Raw genomic sequence first — 23,574 nt, forward strand, 5'->3', positions numbered from 1 at the left:
GTTTACAAGTCAGCATGGGTATGGGTACATCTTTTCAATGAAACTCATCCCAGCATTTGCGGGGGAGGAAAGGAGCCTGCTGACAGGCTCCCTCATGTTCCTCTTCAGCCAAGGAAGGCTCTGGAGAAGGAGGCTGGACAGAAGCTAATGCTCCTCTATTGTGGTTGGAGAGGAGGAATAAAGAAGTCTGTTGCCAGCTTCCTTCACCTTGGATAGGGAGAAACCGGGAGCCAGCTCCACCACTCCCCAGCTGGTTACCTCTGCCTCGTTCATATTTATGAGTTGCTTGTAAGTCAGATGTTCATAACTCTGAGATTGCCTGTATTTCCAAGGTCTATTGCTCTGATCTCAGCACATTAACATATCAACCTAGAACAGGAATGGTCAGACTGTGGTTCCTGGATCCCATTTTTGTCATTCCCATATCCCCCTGTCTCCAATTGCCCCTTCACTTAATTTGGCCATAAAACAATCTCACAGTAGGTGAGATCTCCAGTCCCCAACTGAAAGCAGTAGGTAGCAAAGTGGAGGTGAAACAGAAAGGAGAGTTCATATCTCTCTTGAGTAGACCATATTGTGGAAACTCCATGCTTATATTTTGCATCTTAATATTCCTGCCACACAACCAATCAGAAAATAGGAAGGCAACATTGAGGGTGTTGTTGTTGTTCAGCCGTTCAGTCATCTCTGACTCTTCGTGACCTCATGGACCAGCCCACGCCAGGGCTCCCTGTCGGCCGTCACCACTCCCAGCTCCTTCAAGGTCAGTCCAGTCGCTTCAAGGATGCCATCCATCTTGCCCTTGGTCAGCCCCTCTTCCTTTTGCCTTCCACTTTCCCCAGCATGATTGTCTTCTCTAGGCTTTGCTGTCTCCTCATGATGTGGCTAAAGTACTTCAACTTTGTCTCTAGTATCCTTCCCTCCAGTGAGCAGCTGGGCTTTATTTCCTGGAGGATGGACTGGTTGGATCTTCTTGCAGTCCAAGGCACTCTCAGAACTTTCCTACAACACCACAGTTCAAAAGCATCGATCTTCCTTCGCTCAGCCTTCCCTAAGGTCCAGCTCTCACATCCGTAGGTTACTACAGGGAATACCATGGCTTTGACTAGGCGGATCTTTGTTTCCAGTGTGATGTCTCTACTCTTTACTATTTTATTGAGATTGGATATTGCTCTTCTCCCAAGAATTAAGCGTCTTCTGATTTCCTGGCCATGAGAGTGGACTGAATTAATTAAGGAAGCCACAGCTCTGAATTTACTCTCTTGTTTACCACCCTTGCTGTAAACACCATTGAAACTGAATGGTCAGTAGATTCAGTAGTAATCAACTTGTGGCCGATAGCTGCCAGTCACCATAAAAATTAATGGATTACTAGTACTATGCTACTTCACTTCCGTCGTCACAGAAAACAATTAGCAGTTTCTGAGAGATGACAATAGCTGTGCAGTAAACTCCAGTTATGTCACCCACACAAGGTAAGGCCTGCCTGCTGTCATACACCCATAAAAATATAAAACCTTAAGACTTATAAGGATCACAAGAGTGATATAGTTTAACACACTGCTATGCAGAAAGACACTTACACACTCCTGAAAGATGTCCAGCCAACTTCTGTTTAAAGGTTCCTTTTTTCTATTGAAGACTTCCAAAGGAGGAGAGTCCCCAAGGCAGTCTTTTCCATTGTTGAAAGGTTCTAACAGTGGTTCTCAACTTGTGGGTCCCCAGATGTTTTGGCCATCAACTCCCAGAAATCCTAACAGCTGGTAAACTGCCTGGGATTTCTGAGACTTGTAAGCCAAAACATCTGGGGACTCACAGGTTGAGAACCACTGTAAAGACTGTCTTCCTAAAGTTTACATGGAATTGCCTGTTCTTTCTTCACACATGAACAGAACATTGGTTAAATGAAATGAAGAGAACCAAGTAGCTGTGTGTGTGAAAAAATAAGGTTTATAACACGTGGGAAATATAGACAATTCCCCATAGCCAACATATAAACGGATAGCAATTGTAGGCTACTTTGTTCAAAAGGACTCCCAAAGGTTCCTGGTTGTTACAGTAAGTCGTAGCAGGATCAAGCGTGTGTTAAAGAAAAACCTTATGATGTTAATTATGTGCAGCTGGTAATGTAGATCAGCTAGCATGTTTGGGCCTCACCCGGTGGGGTATAACTGTATGGATTTTAGAAGCAATATGCTACTCTGGAGAAGCAATATGCTACTCTGAGGAAGAGAAGCAATATGCTGTAATGCTGCTACGCTCTAACAATGATGGTGGAATAGCTATTTACTCAAGGCTGATGTTTTGCTCTCGCATTTGGATGAAGAAACCTTTTACTTACAAGGACTATGTAGGTTTATTGCACTGTTTTATTTTGTATACAAGACTGCAAGTTTATGCCTCTGCTGATAAAAGTAAAGTTTTCCTGTTCTGTTTTTCCTCTTGCCTGTGTGTCTTTTGCATGGGACTTGGCTAAAACACGCTGTCAACACTGGTTACCCAGCCAGAGTTTATAAATTGACGCCCGTTTCTGTAATCACAAGAGGGATGACCCAACCAGAAAAGCTCATATAGGCAAGATCCCAGCCCTTGTCCAACGGAATGTTGGTGGACAGGAAAAGAGGTTTAAAGATGGGCTCAAAGCCAACCTTTAAAACTCCGGCATAGACACTGAGAACTGGGAAGCCCTGGCCCTTGACCCCTCCAACTGGAGGTCAGCTGTGACCAGCAGTGCTGCAGAATTTGAAGAGGCACGAATGGAGGGTGAAAGGGAGAAGCGTGCCAAGAGGAAGGTGCATCAAGCCAACCCCGACCGAGACCGCCTTCCACCTGGAAACCAATGCCCTCACTGCGGAAGAAGATGCAGAGCAAGAATAGGGCTCCACAGCCACATACGGACCCACCAGAATACTGGAAGACAATCGTCCTCGAAAAACGAGGGATCGCCTAGGTAAAAGTACTTGTGTTCATTTCAACAGGATGTATATAGGTGACCTTTCCACTAGATTGTCCCTCAAACAAATGCTTTATCAAAGAAGAGCATAAATGTTCACATTGCTGCATTCTGGAGCATATTAGAAGATACATGATATCTAAGGTTGCAGAGATTGAAACTTGCTCACTCCTAAAGGTTGTAGGCCAACTATATGTCTCATCTAGAAGCCAGGGACCATATTGCTGCTTTTAGACCTGCAATTCTTAACATTTACTCTTCCAAATGTTTGAAACTTCAACTTCCAGAAGTCTCTGCCAGTACAGCTAATGATTCAGAACCGTGAGGGCTGAATTTTCAAGCAATTATAGGATGAAAGGCTAAGAACCGTCTAGAACAGGGGTTCTCAACCTGTGGATCCCCGGATGTTTTGATCTTCTATTCCCTGAAATCCTAACAGCTAGTAAACTGGCTGGGATTTCTGGGACTTGTAGGCCAAAAGACTTGGGGACCCACAGGTTGAGAACTACTTGTGTAGAACTTCTTTTAGATGACCTTGCATTTAATACCTTGTCGTTGCCACTAAAGCAAAAAAGAAGCTTTGGAATTGGACTCAGTCCCACAAGGAACATTTCTCTGAATATATACATTACAAAGTTATTCCTTCCCATATTCCCAAAATCCAGCTTTTATGCGTTGTTCTTCCTTTTAAGTAATTAGTGTCATGCTCTGTAAGCAGCTGAATTCATTTTGCTTTTGTTGATTTTATTTCCATTCATAAATGAAAGCAAACTGAAAACTTCATCAAATTTTGTTATAGGCCATAAGGTTCATTTATGATCATCACACTTCATCTGTGCCTAGAAGTAGCAGATCTTGGCAGTAGAGGACCATTGGTAATTATCCACAGGGAAAAAAATGTATCCCCAATAAATATTCTATCTTCTTTTTAAAAGTGCCGCAACTCATTAGTAGTTCAAGCCACAAGAAAAGGTGTATCATACAGGAGCAAGGAAAAAATAGTATAACAACATTAATCAAAGAGATATAAATCAAGGCTTTTACATCAGCCACAAAACACAAAAGTAGACATATTGGCCATAAGGGAAAAAAAATCACATAATCCACATTGTGGTATACTTTTATGAGCCCAACCAAAAAGGTACAAACAGGACAAGTATTTGAGACAAGCACTTCAGATTTTAATATCAACACTTACCTGATGAAGGGATTGAAAAATCTCAAAGGCCTGTAAACATTGTTATGTCTTCTAAGATGTCCTAATAAAAATATTCCACAATATGGAAACTGGAGCTTTATGAAGACAACTAGCCGTTCCCTGCCACACGTTGCTGTGGCCCAGTCTGTGTATATGTGTTTTGTGCGTGTATATGTGTATGTGTGCATATATGTGTGTGGTTTTGTGCATGTGTTGTAATGTATTTTTTTATTTTTTGCCTTTTTAAGTCTCTTCTGCTGTGTTTTTCAGTGTTTTATGAGTGATAGTCACTCGTTGGGCTCAAAGCCAACCTTAAAAACTCTGGCATAGACACTGAAAGCTGGGAAGCCATGGCCTTTGAGCGTTCCACCTGGAGATCAGCTGTGACCAGCAGTGCTGTAGAATTTGAAGAGGCACAAATGGAGGGCGAAAGAGAAACGTGTCAAGAGGAAGGCACGTCAAGCCAATCCCGACGGAGACTGCCTTCCACCTGGAAACCAATGCCCTCACTGCGGGAGAAGATGCAGGTCAAGAATAGGGCTCCACAGTCACCAACGGACCCACCGCCAGCACACTGATCCTGGAAGACTATCCTACTCGGACAACGAGGAATCACCTAAGTAAGTAAGTAAGGTCACTCGTTGGCCTGATGGGTGTATTGTGGCCAAATTTGGTGTCAATTTGTCAAGTGGTTTTTGAGTTGTGTTAATCCTACAAACGAACATTACATTTTTATTTATATAGACTAGCCATCCCCTGCCACGTGTTGCTGTGGCCCACATGGGGGTTCTGTGTGGGAGGTTTGGCCCAATTCTATCATTGGTGGGGTTCAGAATGCTCTTTGATTGTAGGTGAACTATAAATCCCAGCAACTACATCTCCCAAATGTCAAGATTCTATTTTCCCCAAGCTCCACCAGTGTTCACATTCGGGCATATTTAGTATTCGTGTAGAGTTTGGTCCAGATCCATCATTGTTTGAGTCCACAGTGATCTTTGGATGTAGCTGAACTACAACTCCAAAACCGAAGGACACTGCTCACTCTATGATTCTATGATTCTATGAAGCGATAACTATTGATCTACTCACATTTGCATGTTTTTGAACTGCTAGGTTGGCAGAAGCTGGGGCTAACAGTGGGAGCTCACCCTGCTCCCCAGATTCAAACCATGAACCTTTGGTCAGCAAGTTCAGCAGCTCAGCGGTTTAGCCCACTGCGCCAGCAGGAGACCTGCCCACAATCATACATACCAAATAAAGTTTTTTCAAAAAAAACTTCACAACCTCTGAGGATGCCTGCCCTAGATGTGGGTGAAATGCCAGGAGAGAATGCTTCTGGAACATAGCCATACAGCCTGGAAAAATGACAGTTTTTGTTGAAAGCCTTCAACAACACAAGGTTTAAAAACTCCCATCAGGGTGGAAAAGCACTTTTACTTTGAAGTATATGCAATCTTTAAGTTTCTAGGTATTTTCGGTATTGAGCTCTAATTGCTTGCATTAGAACAGTGGTTCTCAACCTGGGGTCCCCAGATGTTTTGGCCTTCAACTCCCAGAAATCCTAACAGCTGGTAAACTGGCTGGGATTTCTGGGAGTTGTAGGCCAAAAACATCTGGGGACCCCAGGTTGAGAAACACTGCATTAGAATGACTGAAAGGGGAAAAAAAGAAGGTACCAAGCTTCATAGTGGTAGATTTATTCATTTGCTATGATGTACAATCATATCTGAACAAAGGAGCCACTGAAAGAAAAGCTTGTGGCTTTAAAGCTGGAGCCATAAGACTGATGTTGGCTGTATTCAGCAAAGAAAAATGAGTAGGAGAAAAGCACAGAGCATGGACGGAAGCGAGGGCTGTGCTGGTACTTCTGCAGGGGCCGGTTTCTTTCTGGCGGCAGCACCTTCTCTTCCTCCCCTCTCACAGCATTTTCCTCTTCTCAAACTCCTTCAGGGATTTTTTTTTAAAAGAATACAAGAATACAAGATTTCGTTATAGTCATGACAAGTCTTTGCCAGATGCTTCTCTCTATACCTGATTGGGTCATTTCATATCTGCAAACAAACTCTTGCCCTGAATGTTCACTCCCTTTTCTTAATGGCTCCAACTGATCTTAAAGAAGCTACAAGATCCCCCATGCGTACCGATATTCCAGACTAACACAGCTATCAATCTATTGACTAACCTTGTATATAGTAGATCCCAGCTGAGCAGGAGACATACTGACAATGACACCGGCGTTTTGAAGGGCCGTGATTTTCTCTTTCGCGCCACCTTTCCCTCCAGCAATGATAGCCCCCGCGTGGCCCATTCGCCTGCCCGGAGGAGCAGTAACTCCTGCTATAAATGATACAACTGGCTTGGAGTCCTGGCCCTGTGAGGAAAGAGGATTCGTGTCATAAAAGAAAAGGAGAGGAGGCAAGAAATGCAATTGCTACAGTAAGTGCACTGAATGGTACTGGCTGCCAAGAGACAACAAAATTCTAAGTAACCGATATATTTTTTGTGTGTGTCAGAAGCAACTTGAGAAATTGCAAGTTGCTGCTGGTGTGAGAGAAGTGGCCATCTGCAAGGACGCTGCCCAGAGGACGCCTGGATGTTTTACTATCCTGTAGGAGGCTTCTCTCATGTCCCTCTATGAGAAGCTGGAGCTGACACATGGGAGCTCACCCAGGGGATGTCCAGATATTTAACTATCATGTGGGACTCGTCTCTCATATCTCTGCATGAGAAGCTGGAGCTGACACATGGGAGCCCACCCCACTCCCAGGATTTGAAGCACTAACCTTTTGGCCAGCAGTCCTGTCAGCACAAAGGTTTAACCCATTGTGCCACTGGGGTCTCCAGTAATCAATAATAAAATAGTGCTAAAGGGCTTGACTAAGGATCATGAACAGAAAAAAATGAACATCAATGTCCAATGGATGTTCTGAACAGAACAAAAATGGGCCTTAAAACCCAAGGAAATATTTAAACCAGAAAGCTGTGACCAACAGACCAAGTGGGCCCTCAAAGCAGACATGGGGTCAACATAAATTGAGAGGTGATGCGAAAGCACATTGGCACACCTGGGCTTCAATGACCTCAAGTATCTCCGCCTTTTGGGGTGGTATATAAATAAGTTTTTATCATTGTTTTATTATATTACTTCAGAGGAAAAAATCAAAACACCTGCCAGTATATTTTAGTGCCAATGTGGGCACAGTGCGCTTATCCTGAGCTTGTTATTATAGCTCCCAAGAGTTAAAAAAAGCTGTGAAAATTCCAAAAATGTGCTGTCCTTCTAGATCTGGCATGAGTAAACTTCAGCCCTGCCTCCAAGTGTTTTGGACTTCAACTCCCATAATTCCTAACAGCTGGTAGGAAGTTTGCCCATGACTGATCTAGATACACTCTTTGGGCAGAGTTATAATGTTGCAATGTTTTTAGCACAACTATTTTAAGCCCTTAAAACAATCAGGAATTTCACTAGACATGGTGGAGCCCCCGGTGGTGCAGTTGGTTAAACCCCTGTGCCAGCAGGACTAAAGACCGACAAGTCGCAGGTTCGAATCCGGGGAGAGGCGGATGAGCTCCCTCTATCAGCTCCAGCTCCTCATGCAAGGACATGAGAGAAGCCTCCCACAAAGATGATAAAAACATCAAATCATCCGGGTGTCCCCTGGGCAACGTCCTTGCAGATGGCCAATTCTCTCACGCCAGAAGCAACTTGGAGTTTCTCAAGTCGCTCCTGACACGACAAAAAACAAAAACAAAAAACTAGACATGGTTAAAAACTACCTAGGAGGCCAAGAACTGAAAATCTGCACAAAATGTCAATTAATTATTTATTATTTACTGTACTTATATGCTGCCTTTCTCAACCCTGGGTGGACTCAAGGTGGTTTGAAACATATTAATTGCAAAAATTCAATGCCAACATACAGTACAAAAAGAAATCATAATAACTAATTACTACACATAAATTTGACTTATGTTGTACTGTGGGTTGTATGCTGTATATTTATGTGTATGTCAAATGTTTTTGATATGGCCAATGGGCTAATCAATAAAATGTACCTATATATAACAGTGAACTTAAAATCAATTAAAAACATTAAACATAAGGCATACATAAAATTTAAACATTCAGTATTCAGACAACAACAAATGTGATAAAATAAGCCATGCTTCTGCAAGTTGTGCAAAAAGCAGCACATATTTGGACTTATCTTCCCTGTTCTCATGCAATGTATTAGTGAAAATTTTCAAACCCGTTCTGTGAATGGGAAGGCATTTCTGGATTTAAACCAAGGGATTTAGAGTTGAATAAAGGGCAGTGATTTTTTTTTCAAATGACGATTTCTTCTTCCTCCCTAAGAACAGAATCTACACATATCTTTTGATCATTTAACCTTACAGAATTGTTTTTCCTTAGGAAGTCAGCAGCATCTTCTTCAGCGTTTCCACCAATCTCTCCTATCAGTATAATCCCCTCAGTGTGAGGATCCTTCAAGAAGACATCCAGACAGTCGATAAAATTCGTTCCATTAAATGGATCTCCACCGATTCCTGAAGGGCGTAAAAAAAAAAAAATATTCAGAAGCTAAAATGTGCTTCAGAGACACTAGGGACTGCTGGATTTTAAGGTTATATTTTTAAACTCTTGCTTTTATGTCAATGGCAACATCATTTTTGCACTTCCCAACAATTATTTCAGCATATTAAACATTTTGACAGATATTTTTAAAAAACAACAACAAAAAACCAATTTTAAGATACATAAAATTAAAAATAGTTGTATTCTGTCTCAAACAATCTTACAACCAATATAGGTACTATATTGAATTTCATCACCGTTGTAAGTCACCTTGAGTCCCCCTACGGGGGTGAGAAAGGTGGGGTATAAATGAAACAAACAAACAAACAAACAAACGAATACTATGTATACCATTGGAGAGGGCAGGGGCATTTTATAATCCGTGAAATGGCACTCCAGCATCTATATAAATAAAATGTAATATTTGTTTGTGGGATTAAGATAACTCAATAACCACTGGGAGAATTGACACCAAATCTGGACACAATACACCTATCAGGCCAATGAGTGACCATCACTCATAAAAAAATTGGAAAACACAGCAGAAGAGACTTAAAAAGCCAAAAAATAAAAATTACACTACAACACATATGCAAAACCACATATATAATCTCAAACACACATACACACACAAAACACATATACACAGACTGGGCCATAGCAACATGTGGTAGGGAACAGCTAGTTCCTAATAAAAATTGATGTAAAATCATTTTGAAATTTATTTTCAGATGCATTTTTGGAGTGGAGCTGGACCAGGGGAGTGAAATGGACACATCTGCAGGCAGTTTTCAGCCATTTTGCACCTCAAAAAGCTAATAAAATCTTTACACAATGTTCTGATACATTGTGTAAGCCACAACTACTTTTAGCATTACATGTCTCCAAAGGTTTCTTTCATGCTGTAAAGAGAAAGACATCTATCACATCTTCTTTCAGATCCTCTCTGCACAATGATAAACAGGAATTTTCAGAAGAAAAGGTAACTTGTGAAGTGCCCCGAGAAAACTTTAAAATAGAATTGTGCCGACACCTCTAATAGGAATCTTTTTATTTACAGTGGCACTAGGGCAAGATTTCACAAACCCATCAAAGTATTATTATGATCCAGTTGCCCCAGTGGCACAGTGGGTTAAACCCCTGTGCTGGCAGGACTGAAGACCGACAGGTCACAGGTTCGAATCCGGGGAGAGGCGGATGAGCTCCCTCTGTCAGCTCCAGCTCCCCAAGCGGGGACATGAGAGAAGCCTCCCACAAGGATGATAAAAACATCAAATCATCCGAGCGTCCCCTGGGCAACGTACTTGTAGACAGCCAATTCTCTCACACCAGAAGCAACTTGCAGTTTCTCAAGTCGCTCCTGACACGACAAAAAAAAAAAAAGTTGCTAATGGGCTCCAATCTTCCAGACACCATTTATTTGTTTACCCCACAGGACATCAGAGAAGGGGCCAGAGGTGCCACCAGATGAGCTTCAGACATCAATGCATGGTGTAACCCTGAAGCCAATTCAGAGGGACCACAACAATTCCCACTGTTGCAATGTGTGGGTCTTAAACGTTGTTCAGGAGAACCTGGAACTGTGATTCCCATAATTCAACTCTGATGACACATCCAAATGGCCATAATGTCTTTTGAATAACACCCATTTTAAAGGCTATAGGGGAGGAATGTCAAATGAGCACTACTCCAAAGAAAAAGAAAAGGCAGAAGGGAAAGTGCATTAGCATTTCTAAGTAGTTTCTACAATTTGATGTGTTTTCTTACACATGGACTGAGTCTCTCTCAAAACCCACCAACACAGAAGGATTGTCCCAGTCCAACTTGAGTTGTCTGATGAACAGCTTCGTATGTCAATGTGCCAGATCTTGATACAATACCTGAAGGGTAAGGAGGAAAAAAAGGGTCATTGCAGATAAACAGCTTAAATGACAAGCTTAATACTTATTCATATCTATGCCACAAGGTCATGGTAGCGCAATGGGTTAAACCCTTTTGCCGGCTGCACTGAAGGTTGGCGGTTCAAATACGTGAAACAAGGTGAGCTCCCATCTGTCAGCTCCAGCTTCTCATGCAGGGACATGAGAAAAGCCTCCGATAGGATGATAAAACATCAGGGCATCCCCTGGGCAATGTCCTTGCAGACAGCAAATTCTCTCACAACAGAAGCGACTTGCAGTTTCTCAAGTCGCTCCAGACACACAAAAAAAATCTATGCCATACCACAATGCATATAATCAGTCTATACAAATCCACCGTGCTATTCAATTATACTTACAAGACACTGAACATTGCGATTATTTTACATTATGGATTCCTATGCGAAACTGCAACACAGAGGGCCCTGTTAAACCTGCAGTCCAGTCCCTGTTACATCACCTTTACTGCAATGGATTTGCACAAGTGGACTCAAACCATTTCAGCTGGAGACGGGACATTTTATAGAAAAGATTTCTGAGCTGTTGGAACCTATATACCCATTGCACAAGTTTGTAGACTGAGAGTGAAGAAATGAAAACATTCCCAAATATAATACGATCTGACATGTTATCATTCCCTGATTTTAGAATCTGTCAAAGATCCCACAAATAGTAGACACAGAAGTGTACATCTACCGAAATGGATTGTGCACCTGCTTTGGACCTGAAACACAAGCAACTTCAAGTTTTCACATTTCTGTTTATATGTTTTCTAAGGCAGACTAGGGCTGAAACAACAATCAGGTTTGACAGTAACAAGTTCAGCAAATGGGATCTGAAATTCCTTTCTCTTTTTGCCAAAAGGAAATAAATAATAGCATGCAACTATGCAACAATTCAAAATTCAAATCCCTACTTTGAGGGCTATATTCCAATGGTGGATGGAGGCAAAAGGCTGGAATCAAAAATACCAGTATGCTTTAATTAATGAATTTATTATTTAAAATATTTATATTCCACCCTTCTCACCCCGAAGGAGACTTGGGGCAGAGCAGAAGAATTCATTATATGCATACATATACGTTAAATACATTTGTGTAAGTTAATGCTCTCAGCTTTTGAGGAAGGCAAAGGCAAAACTTCTCTAAATAAATTCTGCCAAGAATGCCCTGAGATAATCAAGAATGGAAAATGGAATGCTGGTGGGCAGGAAAAGAGATTTAAAGATGGGCTCAAAGCCAACCTTAAAAACTCTGGCATAGACACAGAACTGGGAAGGCCTGGCCCTTGAGCGCTCCAGCTGGAAGTCAGCTGTGACCAGCAGTGCTGTAGAATTTGAAGAGGCACGGAGGGTGAAAGAGAGAACTGTGCCAAGAGGAAGGCACATCAAGCCAACCCCACCTGGAAACCAATGCCCTCACTGTGGGAGAACATGCAGATCAAGAATAGGGCTCTACAGTCACCTATGTAGCCACCGCCAATACACCGATCTTGGAAGACAATCCTACTCAGACAACGAGGCATCGCCTAAGTAAGTACCCTGATATAGGTTCATCTTAGGCTTGCCACAAGTCAGAAATGACTGTAAAGTGCTTAACAAAAAAACAAGCAGGGTAGAAAGAAACCCGTTAGCATTATAGGGACACATCCATCCCCTTAATCATGCAGTCGTACTTTCTTCACGATTGCACAATGATTAGATTTAGTTTATACTTGTGTAAGTGAAGCTGTGTACTCTTCATGCTGTTTTCTTAGGTGATGCATAACTATTTGCACTACATGAATCATAAGGACTGAATAAATTGCTACAGTGTGCTCAACACTGCACAAGAAACGGGCATGCATATCACACAACAAGAGCAACTACTACTACTACTACTACTACTACTGAAAAATCTAAATCATTGCTGGTCTTAGAATCACAGAGTTGGAAGAGACCTCATGGGCCATCCAGTCCAACCTCCTGCCAAGAAACAGGAAAACTGCATTCAAAGCACCCCCAACAGATGGCCAGCCAGCCTCTACTTAAAAGCCCCCAAAGAAGGAACCTCCACCACACTCTGGGGCAGAGAGTTCCACTGCTGAACAGCTCTCACAGTTAGAAAGTTATTCCTAATATTCAGGTGGAATCTCCTTTCCTGTCGTTTGAAGCCATTGTTCCATGTCCTAGTCTTTAGAGCAGCAGAAAACAAGCCCGTGCCCTCCTCTCTATGACTTCCCCGCATGTATTTATACATGGACCTCATCATGTCTCCTCCAAGCGTTCTCTTCTGCAGGCTAAACATGCCCAGCTCTTTAAGCCACTCCTCACAGGGTTTGTTCTCCAGACCCTTGGTTTTAGCTATAGTAGGCTTCTTGAATCAATAGAATCTTGAAAGTCAGCAATTATGTGCATTCCTGTGATCCAATGATTTTTTTTATTTATTTATTATTTCAAATATTTGTCCCTGAAGGGGGACTCTCTAGAACACTAACAATTGTTTTAGACCTAGGTTGGGACATTAAATGAGCTGTAAATGGACTACATGATACACATTTCTCCTGTTTCCAATGAATGCATCAGACTAAACTGAGATCTTACCAACTCTTCCTTTCTTGTGAATGTGTCCAGGCATGATACCAATTTTACATTCTCCAGGCTGGAAAAGAAAATAAAAAAAACCTTGATCATATTGGGCTTTCTTTCCTAGTCTAGCACAAAGAGATTTATCTGAAGATGTCTGCTTATCAAGATGACAATCTCAAAAGATAGGCAAGGATCCCATACTGCAAGGTCCTTTAGCCTTCAGTAAAAATCTATAGCCTTCCATTCTCTTAAAAACAACTAAAATAAAATGATACCGTTCTGTTTTAATGTCACTTGAACCCTTACGTTGATAACTCCGGGACAATTTGGGCCCACAAGCCGAGTCTTGTCCTGACGAAGCAACCTGTGCTTGACACGCACCATGTCCTGTTGAGGAATACCTTCTGTAATGCACACAACAAGGGAGATTTCGGCATCAATGGCTTCATTGATTGCAGCAGCAGCGAATGGCGGTGGCACGTATATGACAGAGGCAGAAGCACCCGTTTTTCCTATAGCCTAAAGATTAAAGAACATTGACACAACTGTGTCATATTAAGGAAATATTCAGCTTGCCATAAGAATATTCTTGTTAACAGGACCAACAATTCTCTCACTCTCTCTTTTTTTTTTTGCCATCCAAATATTTGTACAGCTTGTGTTTCCAAACTGCTTGGGACCAAAATTTTTTTGAGGTTTGGATTTTTTGCGGGTTTTGTGAATGCCCTATATACTTGATTATAAGTCGACTCGAAAATAAGCCAAGGAAGCAAATTTTACCACAAAAAACTGGAGAAAGTATTGACTCAAGTATAAGCTGAGGGTGGGAAGCGCAGCCAAAATTACATTAATTGAGGAATCAGTAGGCTAAATGTTTTTGAATCTATATAAATAAAAATGTAATGTTCATTTGTGGGATTAACATAACTCAAAAACCACTGGTCAAATTGACACGAAATTTGGACACAATGCACCTCTCGGGCCAACAAGTGACCATCACTCATAAAAACACTGTAAAACACAATAGAAGGGAATTAAAAGGCCAAAAAAGCAGTGCATGCGCAAAAATTACTCCCCCTGGCAAACAAAACACACAAAAGCATATCCACACACTCTTTAGAACTACAGCTCCCAGAATCCCCTAGATCAGGCCCTTTAGGGGAGGAGGATGCTCCAAATGCACTGCTTCTAAGCTGCAAGCTTGCTTCTCCTTGGATTTCTTTGAGAGCATCCCATTCTATACATATTTCCTATTTCCCATTCCTGGACTGCAATTCCCAGCAATCCTCCAGATAGATTGTAGGAAGATAGATCAATCAGAAAGACTGCTGAGTTACAGTCCAAGAATAGTTAGAGAAGGAAGAAAGGAGAGAAAGAAGAAGGGTGGAGAAGAAAGGAAAGAGGTAGAGAAGAAGGAACGAAGAAGAGAAGGAAAGAAAAAAAGGGAAAGAAGGAAAGAGGGAGGGAAGGAAGGAGAGAAAGACGGAGGGAAGGTTGGCCACAGCAACGTGTGGTGGGTACAGCTAGTATGTACATAAAACTGTAATGTAAGGTAAGACTGTCCAACTCTGATTAAACCATTATTCTACCCTTCTTCAATGTAAATGTTCTCATGTATCCTTCCAGTAATAATAAAATATCATTTGTGCCATACTGTTTAAGGCCTTACCACTTCTGTACCACTTCAACTGGTACAGAATCCAAACATTTGACTTTGAAAGTATCCTAGAGGCTGTATTCCCCATCAATCAATCTTTGGATCTGCTAGCCCTATGTAACAAGCATTGCAATCCACACTTCATGGAACCAAACATTACCTCCGACACAGAGTTGAAAACTGGAAGACCCAAATGAGTTTTGCCCCCTTTGCCTGGTGAAATTCCTCCTACTAGATTAGTGCCATATTCCAACGCCTGTTGACTGTGAAAGGTGCCCTGCAAAAGAGATACAAATATGACAAAACCCAAATAAGAACAGAAATGAAATGGTACTGAGCACAAGCCCTACTGAAATAAATTGCCACAACTGAGATACATGTTTATTGTATAGTCATATAAGGAAATACTGATGGAAGAAAGATGGTAAAACTGTACAGCAATCATCCAAACTGCTATAACTTTAAAAATCTAGCGTATTTTTTTGGGAAAAGACCAAGAATAAAGTACTTATTAGACTAAATTAACATATGAATTCTAACAGCCAGTAAGATTTCTGCACTCTTGTGGGCAGGACAAAAAACAAAAGTCAACTCTGTTCTGAAAGAAGAATCACAGATCTTTTCTTTGGAAGTAACCCCGCAAATTCAAACCCAAGAAAAATGCAACATTTCAAAATAAAATAGCAAATTTACAGAGGAATAGCATTTGGATACTATTACTCAAGGTCAGCCAATGAATGTCATGTAATGTAACTCAAGAACTGCAGAAGGAAAATTGTTTATCACAGGACACCCAAGCAGGAAAGAAAAGTCTTGCCACTAGATGGCATGATGGCTCATTTTAATTTAAAAGAGCAAATACCATTCTATATAATGGCACAATAAAATGGTATCCCTTTTTTGAAAAATGTGTTCCAGGTATGAATGATTAAATTCATAGATACGATAGCCAACTTCATCATTGATACGAGGACCAACTGTATCATTCAATACCAGATACTGAAAGGACAATGCTTCCATCCCCCAATTTTACTTGAGTCAACCACCTGCTTACTACTAGAACCAGGATGCTGACTTTGATGGACCTATAGTTTAACACAGGGATCTTCAACTAAGGCCCATGGACTAAATGCAGCCCTCCAAGGTCATTTATCTGGCCCCTGCCCTAAGCTTTACTTAGGTTTGCCCTAAGTCTGAAATTACCTAAAGGCACACAACAACAATCCTAATTAACTTGACTATTTCGTCATCCAAAAGTAGGCCCACACTTCCCATTGAAAGATGGGTAAGTTTATGTTGGTGAAAATTGTTCTTCATATAAAATATTGTTTTTTCTTTTAGGGTTTTTTTTTTTTTGCATTACAGATATGTGCAGTGTATATAGGAATCAGTTCATTTTTTCCCCAAACTATAGTTTGCCCCCAAAAAGTCTGAGGAACTGTGAACCAGCCCCTCACTTAAAAAGTTTGAAGACCCCTGATTTAACTCATCAGGGCATTTCTGATCAACTATAATGAAAAAGAGGGTTCTGAATTTAACAGATCTTTGATTTAACTCATTCCGTCTTCACTGTACCCACATATATCAGCTTCTATAGAAACAGATTCCTTCTGAAGAAAGTTCAAAGACCCCCTTGGGCTCCTGACACACAGTTTGAGTCACTTTGCTATGTTATGAGTAAAGGAACTGATTGGCCACTGAAATACACACCTGTTTGCCAGTAAAACCCTGGCAAATGACCTTTGTGTCTTTTGTGATGTAAAGATTCTTCCGTGTCGCTGAATAGGAACAATGCCGTACCCCATTTTTTTGCACTAAAAAAAGAGAGGAAAAGATACCAGAAAAATTATACACATACTTTCACCATTAAGCTGAATTATACATTCCATCAACTACTCACTTAGCAAAGACAGTTTTTTATTGGAGAGAGAGAAGGAAAGCAAGAATGAGTAAGGTAATGCAGTGCAACTTTAGCTGAGACAATTTTACTAATAAAGCAACGGTATTCATGTGCATTTTCTACTGGATTAGAGTATAACTGTGGGCTGAAAATGCGATAAATCAGTGAAGATAACTATGTTCCATGACTTCTTATTTAGAAAACACCCTTTAGACCTTAAATAGAACAGCACACATATGTATTGCAAGTATATGTTTCATGTTACGAATTATCACTTTGCACATACTTACTTAAAATTTTACTTATACTGTTTTATTACGCTCTGAAAAATTTCCTACTAACCCAATGATATACTAAAGGCAAAATTACTTATTATCCCACTATCATACTATAGAAAAAAACCTCAATTTCTATCCTCTAACTTCATTAATATTTTACCACTCTTCAAATCCTACAAGTATTTTTCTTTCTTTTTAACATAAGACATAAAGGCTTCCAATTGTTTTTTTAAAAGCGTCTTTTGATTTTTCCTTTATTGGACATGAGAACTTGTCCAAGAACAGAACATACACCTGCACAAAACTCAGGTGTTATTCTGAATTTATTATCCCACTCTCAGGTAATTCTCTTCATTTGCAGTGTTTAGAAACTATAAAACAATTATGACTGCCACCAGCTGCCTTTCCTCCATTATATTTCCCACCAAACGCAAATCTTCATGGGGAAAATAGTTGTTTTTGCTTTGAAAGGAGACGGCATGAACCTGAAACAATACCAAGAATTCAGTTTGCAAGGATACATCTGAGGCAATATTTTGTCATTGTGGAAACAAATCCAGCTGCTATGAGCACAAGATAGTAAAGGCAAACCCTCTGAGGGAGCAGAGTATTTTGCCAAAGCAAGTGGAAATAATCTGTTTGTACAGACTTCAACTAACTTTCTCAAGAAGGATTAGCCTGTCCCAAGCGAGAAAAGGTTTGCTTTTTGTTCCCTTATTCTGCAAATAATAGTCCTATTCATAGGTTTGTGCAATGATTGTCCACTTATGGCTTCTCCTTTAAACTGAAGGTTTGGAATAATTCCCTGCTCTCCAAAGGTTCTTCAGTTGTAGTATGGGATACATAGTTCTCTTCAGGCAGCTTCCTGCAGCCTGCTGGCTGCCTGTAAGCAGGAAGAGAAAGAAAGCTCAACAGCAGGAATGCAGGAAAAAATGAAACAAGGAGGCAATGGAAACTGTCCAAATTAATTGCAATTCAAAGGACACATATGCCAAGTCTCAAGGAGACATTTGTTATTACAGCAAAAGAGAAAATTAGAGATTTTTAAAAACAGTAAAATGGGATCTGTGTCCTTTAGCTGCAACTTGGAGTTTATCATAGCGAACGTGCAATTCTTGTTAACTGCATGTCTCGAAAAAACCAAGTTAGGTACAGCTCATGATATTTTGATTTTAGATCTCAGCCTTAGCAATGAAGTATTTGAATTCACGCACATTTTGAACAAAATGGGAAATAGATACCCATTTTGCATCCTTCTTCTTGGCTCTTTCTTGAACAGAAGGTTGTAGTCAATGAAATCTTAGTCATTACAGAAAACTATTATATGTAGAAAGACGCTTCAGGGAAATCATAACAACAACTAATCTTTAAACTCTCCAGGACTGCAGACAACCATTCTGGCTTGCTAGGGTTTTATTTTGTTTTATTTTTCAAACTGCCAAGTCTTTGCACTTTGTGGATGTCACAAAGAACCTGGAGTCCCTATATTTCATAGGGAAAATTCTCAACTAATTCCACACTGCTACACATTTTAACTGTGTAGAAAATGAACAGTTCCAAAATGCATTTTGTTACTGTTATGTGCCTTCTAGTCAGCTTTAAGTTACACTGACTCTATGAATGAGAGACCTCCAAAAGACCCTATTACTGACAAGTCCCCTCTGATTTGGAAAACTCTTCTTAGAATCATAGCGTTGGACGAGATCACATGAGCCATCTAGTCCAACTTCAGCCGTGAGGAAAAGCACAATCAAAGCACCGATGTGAATTTATGCTTTGATTGTGTCTTCCACTGAATCAATCCACTTGCAATGCAGTTTTCCTCTTTTCCTAGTGCTTTCTATTTTTTAGGGTATATCTACACTGTAGAATCAATGCAGTTTGACATCTCTTGAACTGCCATGGCTCAATGCTATAGAATTCTGAAGTTTCCAATTTGGTGATTCATCAACTGGGTTGTTTTAGGTTTTGGCAGAGAAGGCTAGAGACCTTGTAAAACTACAACTCCCACGGTTCCATATCATTGAGCCATGGCAGTTAAATTGGTGCCATGCTATATTAATTGTGTAGATCAATGATGGGCAACCTTTTGAGCTTGGTGTGTCAATACTTGCCACAAAAAAAAAACGAGCATAATTCGGGTGGGGTGTCACTTCGAGAAAAAACCCATAATTTCATGATATTTGTAGTTTAATAACAAAAATATATTATTGTAATATATAACTGTATTTAATAATCCAAAAACTATATCTCGGCATTATAGAAAAATGCTGGTGTAGGAGCCGAGGATGAAATGCCCTTCTTGGAATGTGGCCCCATCTTCTCTGTATGCGGCCGCATGCGACCGTGTGTCATCGAAAATGGCTACACGTGTCATAGGTTCGCCATCATGGGTGTAGATGCACCCTAAGAGACTTGCCCAAGATCAACTAGTGTGCTTCCTTATACATTTGAATCCTAGTCCAATGTTCAAACCAATATACTCTGGTGTCTTCCTTATATTTCAGTTCTAAAATCAAACTCTTGTTTTAATAGCACAATGAAGAAATAAGAGAATAAGAAAAGCATAAGAATAAGAATAGGAGTAAAAAGAAGAAATGCTAGGACAGCATCTTCATTGAAGGCTGGAACAGAACCCTGGGCTATTAAAAGGAAAAAGCTCTGTTGCTATCAGTGATGCAGGCTGAGTATTTCTTGCCTAAAATGCTTTGGACATCCGACTTATGCAGGCAGTCCTTGAGTTACAAACATGACTTATGAAGTCTTATAGTTAAGAACAGAGGTTGAGAAATCTACCCTTTGGAAGGGAAATTCGCTTCTGAAAAAGTTATCATGGGGCAAAGGTGTCTTCACTATAGCTGTTTCACCAATTCTTATTTCCACAACAAGCCATTTTTTTTTCCAAAATCACAGGGACATAAAGTGAAATTAAATCTTCTGAACAGGGGCACAGAGAGCAAAACAAACACCACAGGGCTGTTAACCCTTCCCTATGCTATCCACAGCATGCATTTGTGTGTGTGTGTTTGTGTGTATACAAGCAAGCGCACACACACACACACATGGCTGGAGCTACACTTTAAAAATGTACCTGTTCCAATTTACAAAGCAATTCAACTCAAGAACAAACCTGCAGAACCAATCTTGTTCCTAATTTAGGGCCTGTATGCTTCATATTGATCTTATACATGTGAATATTACAGATATTCAAAATCGTTTTGTGCATGCCTCAACATTTGCGTGCACTGAAAGCAAAGGTGTCATAATCTTAGCCACCCATTTGGACAGCTTGGATTTGGGGAGAATTTTTGATGCACAAATTATAGATAAATGAGGCATATCTTGTATTGAACTTGAAAAGTACCTTCTCACTGCCCTCAGGATCAAGTTAAACTGCAAGAAACGGGGGCCAATTCCCACGCTAGAAGGCTACATTCCTATTTATTCCACATCTTTCTTCTAGACCAGTCTACACTGCCATATAATCCAGATTGTCAAAGCAGACAATCCACATTATCAGCTTTGAACTGGATTATGAGTCTACACTGCCATATAATCCAGATTGTCAAAGCAGACAATCCATATTATTAGCTTTGTACTAGATGATATGAGTCTACACTGCCATATAATCCAGATTGTCAAAGCAGAAAAATCCACATTATCTACTTTGAACTGGATTATGAGCCTATCTGCTTTGAACTGGATTATATGAGTCTACACTGCCATATAACCCAGACTGTCAAAGCAGAAAATCCACATTATCTACTTTGAACTGGATTATGAGCCTATCTGCTTTGAACTGGATTATATGAGTCTACACTGCCATATAATCCAGATTGGCAAAGCAGACAATCCACATTATCTTCTTTGAACTGGATTATGAGCCTATCTGCTTTGAACTGAATTATATGAGTCTACACTGCCATATAATCCAGATTGTCAAAGCAGACAATACACTTTATCTACTTTGAACTGGATTATGAGCCTATCTGCTTTGAACTGAATTATATGAGTCTACACTGCCATATAATTCAGATTGTCAAAGCAGACAATCCACATTATCAGCTTTGAACTGGATTATGAGCCTATCTGCTTTGAACTGGATTATATGACTCTACACTGCCATATAATCCAAATTGTTAAAGCAGACAATACACTTTATCTACTTTGAACTGGATTATATGAGTCTACACTGCCATATAATCCAGATTGTCAAAGCAGACAATACACTTCATCTACTTTTGAACTGGATTATGAGCCTATCTGCTTTGAACTGAATTATATGACTCTACCCTGTCGTAGAATCCAGACTGTCAAAGCAGACAATCCACATTATCAGCTTTGAATCGGATTATATGAATCTGCACTGCCATATAATCCAGATTGTCATAGCAGATAATGCAGATTATCTGCTTTGAACTGGATTATATGGCAGTGTAGACCAGGCATGGGCAAACTTGGGCCCTCCAGGTGTCTTGAACTTGAACTGGAGGGCCCAAATTTGCCCATGCCTGGTCTACACTGCCACATAATCCAGTTCAAAGCAGAGAATCCGGATTTTACAATGGCAGTGTAGAAGTGTCTTAAGAATCCTCAGCCCATACAAATGTGTCAAAGTGACTTCGTTTGTGGGCTGCGAGCCTCAGAAACCTCCCCCAGCCTTGCTCTCAACAGGCCACCGCTGCAAAGCTTGGGAAAGTAACTCCCAGAGCCCTCCCAAGCGAATTGTAGTCCTAAAGAAGTAACTTTTCCAAGGCTCCAAGGTCGAGGGAGCATTCCCCCGGCGTCACCTGACGCCAAAGGACCCAGAAAGAGCGACCTAGCCTGGGGCGAGGCCTTCGCTTACGGAGGAAGAGGAGCCGGCGGCCCAGGCCTCGAGCGCCGCTCCCGCAGCCGGACATCCTGGCCTTCCTTCTTCACCCCGGGCGCCAATGACAAGGGGGCCTCGCCGCCCTCCCCACTTCCGGCCTCGGGAAATCGCTCCTCTGCTCAGTGCGCCTGCGCGCGGAGACGAACTTAGCTGTCTAGAGAGAACGCCTGATTTTTTTTCTCCCCTCAGAAAATACATACACATATACACATAGGTGACTACAGACGTGCCTTAGATTCTAAACAGGGGTCCTCCAGTGGACTTCAACTCCCAGAAGGCTCAGGTATCTTGGCCGATTGGTAGGAACTCTGGGAGCTGCCGTCCAAAAGTAACCCTGGAGGACCAAAGATTGGGAAACTCCTGCTGTATGTCTCTCTGGGACCCCTTCGACACAGCTGAATAAAATCCCACATTATCTGCTTTGACTTAAATCTAGAAATAGTTTTCTAAGATCTACAGAGACACTACAAACACACCTCAGCAAGCGAGAGTCCAAAAGTGGCAGGCTCAAACCCAGAACCTCAACCAATGGCTGATACCAAATGAGAGACTCCTCCCTGGGCACACAGAGGACTGGGCGACTTGGAAGGCACTGAACAGACTGCGCTCTGGCACCACGAGATGCAGAGCCAACCGAGTGTGGAGAGGAGCAAACCACTGACCACCTGCTGCAATGCAACCTGAGCCCTGCCACATGCACGACGGAGGACCTTCTTGCGGCAACCCCAGAGACACTCCAAGTGGCCAGATACTGGTCAAAGGACATTTAATCAACTACCAAACTCACAAATTTTGTATTTTGTCTGTTTGTTTGATTTGTTCTGTTAGAAATGTAATATAATTTGACTGGTTGTCCTGACACGACAAATAAATAATCTGCTTTGAACTGGAATATGTGGCAGTATAGACTCAGGGCCCTTCCACACAGTCATATAACCCAGAATATCAAGGCAGGTGAACGGTTTGGTGGGCACTGACCTTGAGTTTGGGAGTTGTAGTTCACCTACATCCAGAGAGCACTGTGGACTCAAACAATGGTGAATCTGGACCAAACTTGGCACGGATACTCAATATGGCCAAATGTGAACACAGGTGCCCCCCCCCCCCCCGGTGGATCTTAGAGTTTGCACCAGTTCATAGAAGGCAATTTGGGAGTTGTAGTTGCTGGGATTTATAGTTCACCTCCAATCAAAGAGCATTCTGAACCCCACCAATGATAGAATTGGGCCAAACATGGAACCCTCATGAAAATAATGTGGTTCTGATGGTCTTTGGTGACCCCTCTGACATCTCCTCGCGACCCCCCCCCCCTCGGGCCCCAACCCCCAGGTTGAGAAACGCGGTACTATACCATTATAATGTAATATTATTAGTAATATTACATGTAATATATAATAATATATTATAATTTATTTATGTCTATGTTCTGCTAACATTGTGTAATTTTTGTATATTTTGTTTACGTGGAAACCGCCCTGAGTCCCCTAGGGGAGATAAAGTGGTATATAAATAAAGTTTTATTATATTTTTATTATATCAGTAGCCGTCACCTGCCACATGTGGCTGTGGCCTAGTCTGGTGATCTAGAAAATAAAGTAATGAGAAAATGTTGGTTTCTAATCTATGTAATTTCTTTATGCTTGTGGGTAAACAATAT

The 23,574-nt window shown here is 41.1% G+C and overlaps 1 protein-coding gene across 1 annotated transcript; it reads right to left on the reverse strand.

Moving 5' to 3' along the window:
• Positions 1-5,832: 5,832 nt before the first annotated feature.
• On the reverse strand, positions 5,833-22,024 carry SUCLG1 (succinate-CoA ligase GDP/ADP-forming subunit alpha). The gene is made up of 9 exons (XM_060779410.2): positions 21,894-22,024; positions 16,580-16,683; positions 15,030-15,146; positions 13,519-13,731; positions 13,228-13,285; positions 10,524-10,607; positions 8,548-8,699; positions 6,334-6,522; positions 5,833-6,095 (listed from the first exon to the last, which is right to left on the reverse strand). The coding sequence occupies exons 1-9, from the start codon at positions 21,946-21,948 to the stop codon at positions 6,069-6,071; spliced, it is 999 nt and encodes a 332-aa protein (XP_060635393.2). The 5' UTR covers positions 21,949-22,024; the 3' UTR covers positions 5,833-6,068.
• Positions 22,025-23,574: the final 1,550 nt, after the last annotated feature.

This window comes from Anolis sagrei, chromosome 5 (genome assembly GCF_037176765.1).
Source record: "Anolis sagrei isolate rAnoSag1 chromosome 5, rAnoSag1.mat, whole genome shotgun sequence".
Lineage (NCBI taxonomy): Eukaryota > Metazoa > Chordata > Lepidosauria > Squamata > Dactyloidae > Anolis > Anolis sagrei.

Bases quoted from the DNA above. Each gene is read 5' to 3' on its own strand.
- SUCLG1 (XM_060779410.2), bottom strand. From the start codon at position 21,948: ATGTCCGGCTGCGGGAGCGGCGCTCGAGGCCTGGGCCGCCGGCTCCTC. The intron at 16,684-21,893 runs GTAAGCGAAGGC...CTCTTTTTTTAG, and splicing joins CCGCCGGCTCCTCTTCCTCC to TGCAAAAAAATGGGGTACGG. The intron at 6,523-8,547 runs GTAAGGTTAAAT...CTTTCCTCACAG, and splicing joins TCCTAAGGAAAAACAATTCT to GGCCAGGACTCCAAGCCAGT.